General features: G+C 50.0%; 1 protein-coding gene across 1 annotated transcript; it reads right to left on the bottom strand.

The window, feature by feature from the left end:
- Positions 1–216: 216 nt before the first annotated feature.
- Positions 217–14,434, bottom strand: LOC136106448 (heat shock factor protein 3-like). Its single transcript, XM_065846780.1, has 13 exons — positions 14,270–14,434; positions 13,141–13,249; positions 12,362–12,489; positions 9,482–9,606; positions 8,543–8,618; positions 7,779–7,840; positions 7,234–7,315; positions 6,862–6,995; positions 5,837–6,082; positions 4,970–5,075; positions 4,421–4,486; positions 3,228–3,300; positions 217–2,615 (listed from the first exon to the last, which is right to left on the bottom strand). The coding sequence occupies exons 1-13, from the start codon at positions 14,387–14,389 to the stop codon at positions 2,287–2,289; spliced, it is 1,656 nt and encodes a 551-aa protein (XP_065702852.1). The 5' UTR covers positions 14,390–14,434; the 3' UTR covers positions 217–2,286.
- Positions 14,435–14,438: the final 4 nt, after the last annotated feature.

The following is a 14,438-nucleotide window of genomic DNA, read 5'->3' as shown; positions in this document are numbered from 1 at the left end:
CGCGATAATAAACCTAAACTTGTTTCTCGGGCTGCCGGCTCTGAGCGCAGGTGCAGGCAAACTCAGCGTTGCGGGTACTTGGGCACCAGCAGCAGCTGCACAGCGAGAGCCCCGGAGAGCACCAACGCTCCCCCTCGACCAACGCAGTACGCAGGTCGGGGAAGTATTGGCACACACAGGAATACACACAAAAAGAATGTACAGAAAACAAAGTAATGGTTTTGCAATTCTTGAGTTTAATTACTTCAGCATGTGGGTTTTTCTTGCTGTTCAGCCTTGCCCTTTCCATTGCGATCTTTCCCAGAAACTTGCACAAATAAACTCTTTTCCTAGACCTGTACATAAATCAGACACAGATGCACAAGTTTTATTTGCAGTTTTCTTAAGCCTTGGTTTCTTAAGAGATAAAGTGTATTTAAAACCTATTACACAATCAGATCAAGTATCTGACGAGGAGATGCACTGAGAGCAGGGGACACCATGATGGAAGAACAGGACAGCGACCCCAGCGGGACGCAGCGCGCCCTGGTCCAGCGGGAACGCTGTCAGAACAGCACAGAGAACACTCCGGGTTTTACTGCTTCGCTCTCGGCAAAACCGAAGCCTGTGGGATGAAATGAAAAGGCAGCGGACCCCGGACACACGCAGTTCACTCACTCCCCCTCTCCCTTTAGCTCACGAGAACTTGAGACTACTCAGCCCTTCGTCTCAAGAAGTCAGCAACAGAAAGCCAAGAGAAGGCTGGAATAAGACACAGGTGGCAAAAGGCAATTCAAAAGATACAAACGTGAAGGGTCACGAGGTAAAGGACAGAAGCGCGGGAATAAAATGAGCCCGTGAGGACACTGCACACGTACACACAGCGGGAAGGTCCTCTGCAACTCAAAGGACTGGACAACAAAGCACAAACCCAATTAAACAAGGCCAGCATAGATAACGTGCATTATCTAGTAGGCTTTAGAATATCAGATTAACTTGGATTCTTGAATAGAAAAGATCTCAAAACGTACTAGTTCAGAAACTTCGGAGAGAACAAAGCCCATAGGCAGCTTGAATTCCTAAAATTGAAAACAAGGCCAAGTAACTGTGCTGGTAGGAAATATCCCGCGATACGTCCAGGGCTGCCTCCCTGCCCCGGGCCCCTCCGAGCCCGGCAGCGCGGGCCCCGCGCGGGCAGGCGGCTCCACGGCTGCGCCAGCCAGGGAGCAGGGGCGGGCACAGCACGAAACAGCACGGGGAAGAGCTCTGGGGAAAGACTTTTTCATTAAACAGGCACTAGTTTTTGTAATTCGCTGTCGAAGGACTCAAGCGCATGTAGGTAACTTAGCTGTGAGATGCCACAAGCAGGAAACGCAGGAAGAAGCCCAGTGTGCGTAGAGGGGCAGGTGAACACGGAGCTGCAGCAAGAGAAGGGCAATCTGAAGGTATGTCCGGTGTGAACGCGTCACCGCGCCACTCCCTCCCTGGCACCGCGAGGGCAGCCGCTGGGCTCTGCCGGATGCGGACCGGCCCTGCGCACCATCTCCGAGCACACGCGGCCTGTGAGCGAGGTGCGAGCTACCCCGGAACTGCCATGCAATGTGCATGAGAAATCAGCGTATGCAGGGTGGCAAGCACTTCCTACCGCAACACCTACGACCCGTGGCGATGGATGCGTGTCAGCGTGTTAAAAAGGAATACTCCACAGTTAAAATGTAATTTTCCATAGGAAAAACGTTCCCTGTACCTAGGAGCAAATCTAGGATACGAAAGTGATCTAAGCAGATGCAAACAATTGTAGCCACAAACCACCAAACAAACAAATCTCAAACTAAAAACAAACTAAAAAATCTTAATTCCAAACAGTAGACAAGCCACTACTGAAACAAGCGCTCAGAAGGGTAAAACACACGATTAAAATATTAAACACCACATTACTATCCAGCTAATCAAAAACAAATGAAAAAATAACAAACCAACAAACAACACAAAAAACTCCAACCCAAGTTTACAAACAGCATACAAACAGATTTCCTTTTGCAATAAGGATATTGGATAAAAAGTCTGGGCATACGTTGTGGTACATTTACAGGAGGCCGCTCTCACCCCGGCCGGTGCCCTCGCTCCCACCAGCTCGTTCCGAGCTTGTTTTCAGTTTTTCCAGGTGCGCCCTTTGCTTGCGGGGCCGTCCTGTGCCGGTGCGGGGCGCGGCACGCAGGAGGCAGGCGAGGGCCGTCAGGGTCTCTCTGATCCATTCCTTTGTTGCCTGTTCCACCGCACTAAGGCAGCTGCAGATGTTAAGAGAGTTCAAGAAGTTTCTATCTCGGAGGCCTCTTCTATGAAGTTGGCAACAGGGCTGAGGAGCAGGAGCGGGAACAGTTTGTACTCCCCGTTCCCGTCTTCCGCGAGGAGCGGCGGGTCCCCCACTCCCAGCGCATCCAGCGGCTCCGCTGGGCCGGCCGGGGCTGCTGGCGGGGCCGCTCCGCTGCCCGGCCGAGGATCAAGAGCAGGTTTGTCCTCCAGGGGCGGCAGCAGAAGGTCTTTCGGATCCTCCAGCTTCCCTGCGGCTTCACTGGAAGGTGGTTCTTCAAATAACGAAAGCAGAGGATTGGCCCTGTACTGGATCAGCTGCATATCTGAGGGGAAACAAACAGTTCAGACTGCAGGCTCCTGAGCAAGAGCCTCCCCGAGGTGACACAAGACGAGGAAAACGGGAGAGGCTGATTCAGAACTTGGTTCCCTGAAGCAACGCACATGGCTGAGCTCTGAGCTGCCGGCTCCCGTGCCACCAGCACCCACGGCTCAACCGCAGCCCTCACGGCACCCGCGGCTCAGCCCCAGCCCTCAGGGCACCCGCGGCTCAGCCCCAGCCCTCAGGGCACCCGCGGCTCAGCCCCAGCCCTCAGGGCACCCGCGGCTCAGCCCCAGCCCTCAGGGCACCCGCGGCTCAGCCCCAGCCCTCGCGCCGGGCACACAGAGGAACGTGCACAGGGACACCGGCCGCTCCGCTCCCTGCAGGGCACTTGCTCACATGGAGGAAAAGGAGACGGTCAAGGCCAACATGGGCCATGGGATGGGGCCTCTTACAGCTGAGGCACATGAAGGTCAAACTCCCAGTATTCACAAAAATTTTAAGCCCAGACCAAGGGAAGAGACAAACCATGCTACGGGCTGCAAAAATCCCATGTCAATGTACAGTGCCGGGAGAGTCTGGAGCTGTCCCAGCCCAAGCGCTCCCTCCTGCCCACCTTTGCTCCCCGCCGCTGCTCTCTCACTCGCTCCCAGATCTTCAGCGCCCTCTGCCAGGTCTGCGATCTGAATCTGCAGAATGGACGGAGAATGAGACAGAATGCTCAACAACAAACGCAAGCCTTCACTGAGACGTTCACAGGATCAAAGGTGGGAGGAGGGAAGAGCAATGCACCAGTTGACCAACGAGCCCAGCTTTGCACGTGTGGGCCAGCAAACAGTACAGGCAAACTCCACTCGCTAAAGCCAAACAGCTTCTGGCTAGCAAACATTCATTTCACCTTCCAAGCGAGAAGGTTTATTATAGTCTGCCTTGCTGGAATCACACTGTTAAACAAGATTTCACCAATATAATTACATTTTGCAAGCACTGATTGAACAGAGCTGCATTTTACCTCAGTTGTGGTCTAAGCTCCTATGACTGGGAAGTTCTAGTTTAAATATTATTTCAGAACTACTAAATAAGTGACACTTGCAAGGTTGGTGCTGTGGTTTTTTTAAACACCAGTCAATTTTAGGAACTGGACCAAGAGAAATATAAACCTGCACTGAACCTTTGTACATTCTCTGAGGAAATTCATACAGCCATGTTCAGAATAAATACAGTATATTGCATTATATTTTTCATTTAGTACTTTTCCTTCTGTCTTCAGATGGACTGAAGACACAATCTAACCTGAACTATAACCCCAGAGCCAGCTATTACTTGGCTAAACGACATCATGAGGCCCAGGAGAAACAAGCCAAGAACCTGTTCGCACACACTCAGACCAAAGCGACACTAGATACTGTAGCTGCTTCATTCCAAACCGCAGCTACAGAAGGAACAGGAAGGAAGGAAAAAGTCCCTCAATACGGAGGCTGATTCAACAGACACCAGTTTGTTTCCCTGTTCCTGATGTTCTCAGGCGTATTCAGGACAGGTAATCCAAGGCAAAGTGGCAGTTTAAAGCACCCCACCGAGGGCACTGCTGAAGCCTGGAACACAAGACTTGAAATTATCTTGAGAGCCCCCTTAAATTCATATGTGCCAAGGGGGATGACTGAAACCATTGGGTCAGCAGGACTAGGTGGAAGGGCAGTGTCCTCCTGCGCTATCAGTGCAGTCCCGACCCCCAAACTGCATGAGGCAAAATTCAGGTCTCAACATCGTATCACCCCTCCCCGTCAGAGAAGCAAATCTTACTCTTACATTTTCCATACCAGGGGAAGCTTCCATCAAGGTCATATCCAGGGCTGGCAGCTCAGGATTAAGCGTCTGAAAAGAAAACCAGACCATACGTTTATAAGCTGCGGCTGCTCCTGGCAGAGCAGCAGGACCCGGCCCAGCCCTGCAGCTGCAGCGCCGGGGCCCGAGCAGCACAGCTGTGTCACGGGGAGAAAGGACGCTGCGCAGCCACCCCAGGCTGCACCAGAGCTTCACTCCCTATCGGAATGCAGAACCAAACACGTAATCAGGACGTGCTGATAGGCCACAAAGGCTTGAGAAGAAGCAAGTCCAATTTTTTTCTTTTTTCCCCTTGAATTGCGTATAACAGAAACCCCACATGAACTGAACAGGCTCCCAGTGCTACCTCATACACTGCTGACTCTAGGCTGACTGCGTATCATCCTATCCGTAACTACTAGCTTTTCAGGATTTTACCCCCTCCTGCCCATTACAACATGGAATGAACCGGTAAATTTCGTAATGCATCCTGATCAGTGTTTTTCAGAAATCAGAAAAAATGAAGACACTCACCTCGCTGAAACCTTCAGAACCAAAGTTATACTGCTTCCCAGATAACATTGCTTGAAGTTCTTCGAGGCTGGCATCGATGCAATTGAGAAAATCTTGAATTTCCTCTCTAGAAAGACAAAATTACATAGCAGTGTAAGAACAGTGGGCAGCTCCAGCCTTCTCCTGCAGCACCGGGCAGGCTGCTCACGCACAGAACAGCCAACTGGCGACGGAGCGAAACCGCGCTCCTGCGCTTGTCCCGGCCCAGCGCTCGGGAGGACGGGCACGAGGGGGCTGTCTGAACACCGGGACCACCAGCAGCGCACCAAGCCGCAGCGCCCCTTCCACACCTGCTTCCTCCTTCATTTTAACATCTTTTGAATGTTCTCAGACCCCAGCCTATGAACCAACATCAGCGTACATCGAGGTCCGCTGAGCGCGAAAGCACCGCCTGTGGAGTCCGATCCCACAGCGCAAGGGGCAGGAACCTCTGCGAAACGAGGAGCCCGGAAAGGACACGACTGCGACGCATCAGACCAGCACCCACACGAACACGTACCCTGCTATCAGGAACGACGGGGCGCGCAGTGCCCTCCTGAAACCGCCACCCTGGCAGCGCCAGCAGCAGGGGACACGGGCTGACGCGACACCGACCTCACCAAGCTCAGACCGCCACATCAGAAGCCAGGCACACTACCACACACAACTGTCCTGCTTTTCCTCTATGACACCAACACTTACCTTCTCCAAGACCTACTAACGAAGAGGCAGAAAATTCAGTCCAACGTTGAAAAAGCCAATTCACCGTGTTCTGCTGAACACCCTCTACAACTTGGAGAAGATCCCACGAGCACAACAGCAAAACCGTTTCTAGAAACAAGTGAATACCTGTCCAGTAAAGGGTCGCTTTGGTTTCCAGGGTTGTTCTCGTTCAAGATGGAGTCAATCACGGACACGGGGTCTTCTGGAGCGGTAGGCTGTGCAGCATGGAGCTCCACAGCAGAATTTCCTATTTCACTGGACTTGTTGACATCATTTATATGAACTGGTGGGATAGGTTCTGCATAATTTAACTCATTTGGCTGCGATACTTGACAAATCGGTAAGCCAGGATCCAGAGCCGCCTGTGTCTCTCTAAAACGAGACCCAAAGAGAAACATCATACAGGAGAATTCATCAGCTACATTACCACTCATTGCAAGTTTAGCACCTCAAATTTTAATACTGAATAAGGTCAAGCAAGTCAAGGGCTCAAATAACCAACTAGTCTTTAGAAAAAGAGGAAAGTGCCTTCCTAAAGGCAGATGAAAAATCTCTCGTTACAGTTCAGGCAGGTAGCACGTATCCGAGCAAAACACCCCCAGGCCAAAGACAGCACAACAGTACACGGACACCACGCAGAAGGAAAACTCATAGCATAGCATCTCCGGAAGTAACAGATTCCAAATCAGTCCATATTTCCCTCCAAATGTTAACAACTAAATGGGTTTCCACAAGACTCTGAGGACAGAGAACTACTGAAGCTGAAAACTACACACATATTGGTTTGTTTATTAGTAATCTATATCCATTTGAGTTTGCTTATTGGTAAACTATACCTGCATTCAGGTCCCTGCTTGGTCAAAAAGTACGTGCCTATTTGTTGAACAGACAGAAAAGCCTCAGCAACTCAAATGAGTCCCAAGCAGACAGACAGGCCCTCAGGTACTCCTGAAGAGACATGAGCTCTTAAAAGGCTTTGCTGACCACGAGCAATGCTACCTGCTGTGAAAGTCAGCCTACAAACAGGCCTGTCAAGCACAGACAGAGCAACAATTCAGAGGCCGTTTCCCAGACTCGTGTGGATCACCAACACTATCATAACCACCCGGTTAACAGCCCAAGCACAAATACCTGCCCGTCCTGCACCGTACCTGGCTCTGCCGCTGGTGTGTGCCACGGCCAGCAGACCGTCACCGGCGCTATCCAGGGTATCGGTGATGTCTCGAATGATGAGACCTGTACCACTGCCATCCTCGTCATCCGCACCACGCTCAGGAAAAGTCACCTGCAGGATACAGCAACCGGGATGAGCAAACCCACAGGTCTGACTTGGTCGATGCTGCAGCTCCACCCCTCCCGCTCCATTTCCTGCTCAGGTTTCATTAAGGCTGTTGTACTGCTTTACTGCACAGACAGCGCAACGCTTCAGAGCTGCCCATTTCAAAGCAGAGCGTGCTTGCTGGTAAGAGCAGGGTCCCGGGAGCTGTAACGGCGCGAGGTCCCGCGCGCGCCCGCACGCTCACCGCCTGGCCGCCCTCCACCGGGATGCGCACGAACTGACGACTGTACTTGGAAGGCGGAGCACCCGCAGCATCTGTGAGAGACCTGAGACAAAACACGGCCTGAGCACCTCGCTCCGCAGGAAACCGCTGTCACCGCGTGCAGTAGCGGTGAGAGCTGCTCTTCTCCCGCTTCTGAGAAAACCGGGCTCTGGAAATGCTCCCTTCTGACGTCCTGCAGCCAGGCCGCACTCTAAACAGGTCTTTGTTTTGTAGTACGTCGGTCACATTGGCAAATTTTAAGAGAGTTACCATTTCTGACAACCATGCCCTTTGAAATTTAAACTGTACAGTATATTCTCTTCCCACCCATCTTTTTTAGTGATAAGGAAGAAGAATTCTTCATTTCATGCTTTATTCAACTACCATCAGCTTTCTCAAGTTTGAATAAAAGCCACAAAACATAAAAATGTTCTTCACGCACTTTAAGAAAAGTATCTTGCGTGTAGAAGCTGATTTGTCCCTATAATTCACATCTGACAGTGATTTGTGACTTATCTAGTAATTACCTTTTTCTTTTGACCCCAACAATATAATTTCCTCGCATCAAACTTAGTATAAATTGAAGAATCTAAAAAGAAAAAACAAAAAACCAAAAGCAAGTGGTCAGTATAGCAATCCTCTTATTAAATTATTAAATCAGACTTTACTATAAAATTATGCAGTTTTATGACTGAAATTAACAGGTTAATTGAATATCCATTTGTGTCTGTATCTTAAAAACCAAAATTATAGTTACAAAGGGCATTGAAAACTTATCCCGCTTGAACATTTCTTCTATTTTTTCAAATGCAATATAACATCAGGAGCCACCAGAGGATTCCAGACCAGAGACAGCTGAGGGGTGAGCAGAGAAAACCTGACCAGTGCAGAAGCTCCTATAGGTTCTGGGTTCCAAGCTGACTTGTTGAGTGGTCCAAGACGTTTCCCAGAGCCCAGCCCGTGTCCCTGCGCTCCTGTCACCGCGCTCTGCCTCCAGCCCCACCGTCACCCCGCTCAGCTTGGGGTCCTGACTTCTCTCCAAATAAGATGCACTGAGACTCCACACACAGTGACACCCTTCTCACTAAGACTTCTCCTCAGTATTTTGTTGGTGCTTATTTACTGCACTACTTCTGGGATTGTTCTCAGGAACTGTGAACATTTCCTTTGTGCTGTATTAAAATAGCCTGTTCAGTCTGTGTCATTTGTCATTCTACATCAGCAAAGAATGCCATCGAGTGTCGCAGAGGCAGGAGTAAGGATGGTAGCACTGAAGATGCTGCAATGGTACCTTAGACAGCAGCTTCTGTTGTTGACTGTGCTTCTGCCTTAGAACTGCCACTTCTTTCCACAGGGCCTTATTTTCTCTGCAATGCAGAATAAATCGAAAGACAGAGGATGAACAGAGTTTACTTCATATGCTCTAGTTTTACAGCTTTCAAACTTTCACAGTACCTTGCAGGACCAATGGCAACATTCCTTCTGCGGATAACTAACAACTGCTCAATTTGATCCGCTAGTATAAACTCTGGGCTGATTTAACTCCATTTTCCACCAGGCGGGACCGAACACTCACTAATAAAGGCAACCGCATCCTCTGCTGCTCCGCCAATTATCTCGATCGGAGGTATTCCTTCAAAGCCTTAAAATAAAGCCTTGGTGTTTGGAAACAGGCTTAGTGTAACACACACCACCTCAGAGCCGTTTTAGAGCTTGTCTTTGGTTTGGGTTATTTTTGTTGTTTTTAAGGAACGGAGGGAGTGGAGTGAAGGTATCTCCTCAGCTTTGGTTGATAACTGCTTGCATACCAGTGATCTGAAAGAATTACCAGTGTCTGTACAAAAAGGATCTGAGGGAAGAGAGATGAGGACATGCAAAGGCCACCTCCAATCAGAAAGAAAACCAAACACTAATCCTCTCTCCCTCTCTGCATCTAACCCTGTCTTGTGTTCAGAAAAGGAAATGCTCTGATCGCCCTAAAAAACTACTACAGGTGATGGCAACCAAAGCAACATCTCAAGACAGTCAACAAACTCCCAGTCTTAATGTCTGTTACCGAATTATGAAAACAAACAAGGTCCAGAATGTTGTGTGAGGTGGAATGGCAATTCTTAAAGAAAAATACAGCGTCACCTGTTTCCGGTTCAAATGAAACCCGCCGTTAGAGTCAAGCTCCATTAGACAGAACCAACATTCAACGTCTAAGCGTCCCTGAAACAGGCGAGTCTACCTCTTCATGTTGGCCAGTCTGACGTCCATGTTGTTCTGCTGCTCCCGCATCTCCTGGACTTCAGAGAGCACTTTGTGCAAATCCTCCGTGCAGACCTTGAGGTCCTCAGTTCTTACTGCGGATACCTAAACAGGACCAGGTTACACACGCTTTACTACGAACGGTGCCTTGCACGCCCCTTCCTACAGGAACAGTGTAGTTACACCGCGATGCGACAGACGGCAGCCCTTGGACTGTCTGCAGTCTGAAAATAACCAAGGTATCAATGGAAGCACGAGATTAGCACTTTGTACGTGTGGAACGCAGATTCACCATTGTAACCCACGACACAAACCTACTGACTGAAAACGGCCCCCCCGGGGTCCTGACAGCGCTGGTGGCAGCTTGGCCTCTGGTGTCAGAGAGCAACACACCGGCCAAAACCAGCGGGAATCCAGAGGGGAGTGAGAACGAGATGATCGCATTCCTTTGAGGTGTGGGTTAAAAAACCCAAACAAACAAACCACAACCAACAACAACAAAACAAGAGTCTAATTATACACATCCTACTCGATTTGAAAATTTGTCCCACACCACCTGAACTGCACGTTCCTGTGCCGGCACTCCCTCTATTGCCTCTCCACTCAATGACATCTCAAAATTGCGGAGACTTGTCTCCAGAAAGAGTGCAAGCCACTTTTCTGCCACAGTAGACTCCACGACCGCCACCTCCTCAAACGATGCCCGGAGAGTCAGCAGAAAGCACAAAGCTCACTCTGTACTCCCCACACCTTCATATTCCAAATTTTCCCATTCCTTCATTGACGGCTAACGCAGGATTCAGGATTTTGAAGAAGGAGGGTCTGGAACATCACAGTCTGAATGATGTCTAAGATTCGTGGGCATGGTTTTAAACACCATTTAGCCAAATACCAACCATAACTGAATGAAAAGAAGTCGCATCAGGTGTCTCTTCCAACCTACAGCATGCTGTGATTTTTCTTATTATTCTACTAAATTCCAAGAGGGAGGTGAGAGCACCTGGGACCGGCCTGCTGAAGTGCGAGATAACCTCCTAGATAACTAGGTAACCTCCTAGATAACTAGATAACCTCCTAGATAACCAGATAACCTCCTAGATAACTAGATAACCTCCTAGATAACTAGGTAACCTCCTAGATAACTAGGTAACCTCCTAGATAACCAGATAACCTCCTAGATAACTAGATAACCTCCTAGATAACCAGATAACCTCCTAGATAACCAGATAACCTCCTAGATGACCTCCATGCAGGAGGCTCTCCTTTTTCCAAAGGAGAATGGGATGGTCAGAAGTCAACCTCCAGTGTTATTTTATAACATCCCATCACCTCATGATGAAACAGGGCAGAATTTTTATACAATTACTCCACAGAAACAACTCATCACTTCCTTGACATAACCCAGTGTTACAAAGGATGGACCGAGCAGCCTGACTGTTCTCTGTCCGCATTTGTAGATGTTTCGCTATTTGTTGAGGATAACATCTGATGCTGAGGAACGTGAGTTGTATCCCAAATCTAACTCTTGGCTGTCTGGTTTCTCTTCAGCATCCCACCTCTCCATGGGGAAGACACCCAAAAGATGCAGACAGCAGCTGGAAATGTCAAATGTCGTCATTCTGCCTCTAAAAAAGGGCCAAACTAAAACATTCTGCCCAAGTGCAAGGAACCGCTTTCTTCAGAGTCTCTACCTAGATAGCAAGGGTGTCAAGACCGAGGCACGGAGCTAACACGGAGAGGGAGCCAATAAAGGAAGTCCTGCATTCAAAGCCGCGTTCCTGTTAGAGGCTTGAAATCCAGTTCATCACAAGTACCGAAACATGACTCCGTTACGGCCAGTAAAAGAGCAGGGAAAACTAATGGACACTTTGCAAAAAAATCACTAACATTTCCTGTGCTACCAAGGATGTTTCACCGACCTATTCAACAGCTTCATGTGAATGTCCTTGGCACCAACCAGAGCTTTTGTCCTCCCATCCAGAACACTCCACCCAGCACCATACGAGCCCCGGCAAACCAGGATTACAGCCCTGGGAGGAGCGCGGCCTGGGGCAGAGCGGCAGCCCAGCAACCATTTGTCATCAGCTGTGGTTCCGAGAGAGGCAGCTCAGTGAAGAATCAATCCAAACACAATTGTGACTCTCCAACCTACCCCGTGCTTTTATTAACTTGGGCAATGTAGCTGCCACATTACGGCATCCCAAATAAAAGATTCTGCGGTTCAAATGTCAACATGATGTATCACTATACTCTCTCTCTCTGGCAGCCAGGATACTATGGGCTGTAATGTGCCAACAGAGGATCAGTATCTGTGCAGAAACAGGTCAGACAAGGCCTGAATGTACAAAAGAAAACTAGGAAGTGCTAATAAAAACGTAGCTTAGTGGCAGCATAGTTTTGGAGGAATAATATAATTCATACAAACTCTCCCAAATCCACTGATTACTGAAGCCCTTGCTAATTTTCAATAAGCACCAAATGGGAATGTTATCTTTTACTTCTTTCACTCTGTGACTCCTTCCAGCTCTGCTGTGCTGACAGAACTGCACACTAAGCTGCAGCTGTGTATATGAACTCTCCGTGGGAAAACGGCTCTAGTCTGACAGCTGTGGAGTCTATGGTCCTACCCCAGTGCACTGCTGAACAAGAGCAGGGCGTGTTTTGTCCAAGAGCTGGCCTGAGGAGGCCAAGGCAAGCGTTAGCCTGACATTCGGGAGGGAGTTACAAAGGCCTGCTGACACACAGCCTTGGTTCACGCGGAATTTCTTTGCTGTAAAGTCTTTGAAACCCCCAGACATGCTCTTGATAACAAAACTTCTCATAACAAAAAAACTGAAGTAAATACATGCTCAGACTGTACCTTGCGCTTGATATTTTCCAGTAAATGTGCCTTCCCTTGCTTGAAGAAAGGGTGCTGGAACTCAATGACGGAGCTTTTCTCAGCTGTAACCATACCGTTCTCCAGTGCTATCACCTTCCTGAAACCATCTGTGGAGAGCGATTAACAAAGTCATTTCTTTCAGTGCAAAGCTGACTTGAAACACAGAGAGAAAGAAAACCCTGTGGCTATGGAAACACCTACAGCACTACAGCTACCAGGAGCAGAAACTACAGAAAAAATAGCCAAAGTTGCTTTTCTCTGGTGCTCAACAATCTGACTGCTCTGGTCTTCACAGCCAGAGAGCACAACCACAACACCACCAAACGACCTCGATCCGTGTGACTAATCCTGTTTCAACACAGCAGTGCAGGCAGCAGCACGATCCGGGCCGTTTTTCATCTGCTAGATGCACTGGTGTAGATACAGCCCGTGTTCCTCAGGGTATGCACGCGTTTGCCGTTACCATCACCACGACCCCCGGAGCCAGGTGAACTCCACCCGAGCTCCAGGTCGCAGCACTTGAAAATATATTTGTAAAGGTGCTGCTCAGAAGGACTCAGAGCTAAAGCATGGAAAACAAAAACTAAACCAAGCTCTACTGTTACTGTTTTCTTTTGCAAAGCAAACTCAGGACCAGAATTCAGGTTTTCAGGGATGAAAGATCTGGCAAGTCAATTGGTTTGTTTAAAGAAATTCAAATTGATGCCAAGTAGCAACGAACTTGGCAGAAAGAATACATAAGAACAGCTGATGCTTACACATGTTAAGCTGTCGTATGAAGCTGGAGATATTGTTGTGTTTGAAGTACTTGGGTAGCAGCTCCTTGGCAAACCTCTGCTCATCCAGAATGCAGAAGTTCTCACCATTCTAGGAAACAAGCAAAAGCAACTGTTAGAGAACAAGCACAGGTTTTCTAAAGTGTTGCTCGTAAGTCAAGACCATAAATCAGAGGCAGTTCCTACAACAGGGAAGGGCAAAACACGTAGCAAAGGGAATTGACTGTGTGAGCACTCCCGAGTCCTTGGGACTGCACTAAGAAGTTTGAATCCACAAAGGTAGTTACGTGGAACACTCCTATTCAATAGGGCATTTGTTTTCATCTTAATCCAAAGAGAAATCACTCTAAACCCCCACGTATTCGTCCCTAGGCAACATAAACACTGCACAATGGAATTCATGCCGCTAGAGGGCTTCTTATCTGCTTTGATCAGAGCTGCCCGGCTCCTGACGAGATTCTTCCATTGTACGGACTATGTCACCACCAAAAATAACCAAGTAACCGACAGTTCGGACAACACAACCCAGTATTGAAAGGGCGACTGAGACACCAGCAGTTTCAGATTCATCGCGTGTTCCTGTCCAAACTCACTGAAACAGGGCAGGTCTCTGTACATCTTCAGCTGTTCAGCAAGAGATCAAATCCACTACATTTCGTTTCACCTTTGCCTCTGTAAAGGCCAAAGCTCTGAACCAAGCTGAGCAGCCCCGGCGATTTGGAAGAGCCGGGACAACCCCCGCAGGGCGCTGGTGTCACCGGTCTGGGTCTGACCCGGCCCGCGGGCACCGGGGCACCGGCCGCCTCGTGCGGGAGAAAATGACGAGTTAATTACTCCTCGAAGTGCCGGTTCTTCCGCTGTGCGCGGGTCACCCGCCGCGATACCCAGGACCCCGCCCGGCCCGCCCCTCCAGCGGCCCCGCCGGTCCCCCGGGACAGCAGAGCCCCCCGCCGCCGCCTCCCGGGACCCGTCAAGACCCGTCCCGCCACCCCCCCAGCCCTCTCCCGGGACACCCTGGCCCCCGCCCGCTCCGCACCGCCCCCCGCGGCCGCCCCGGCTCCCCGCCCCGCGGGTGGCGGTACCGGGCCAGGGCCCCGCGGGCCGCCCTCACCCGGCTCCAGCAGATGACGTCGTCGCTCTGCGGGTCCTCCACCAGCGCCCAGAGCTTGGCCAGGAAGCCGGGCACGGGGGCGGCGCCGGGGGCGCCGGGCAGCGCCGACGCTTCCCGCATCCTCGGGCCGGGCCGCGTTCCGCTGCAACGGGCCGGGCGGGCGGGGCGC

Source organism: Patagioenas fasciata, chromosome 11 (genome assembly GCF_037038585.1).
Source record: "Patagioenas fasciata isolate bPatFas1 chromosome 11, bPatFas1.hap1, whole genome shotgun sequence".
Taxonomy (NCBI): Eukaryota; Metazoa; Chordata; class Aves; order Columbiformes; family Columbidae; genus Patagioenas; species Patagioenas fasciata.
This window is presented reverse-complemented; position numbering and strand designations above follow the sequence as displayed.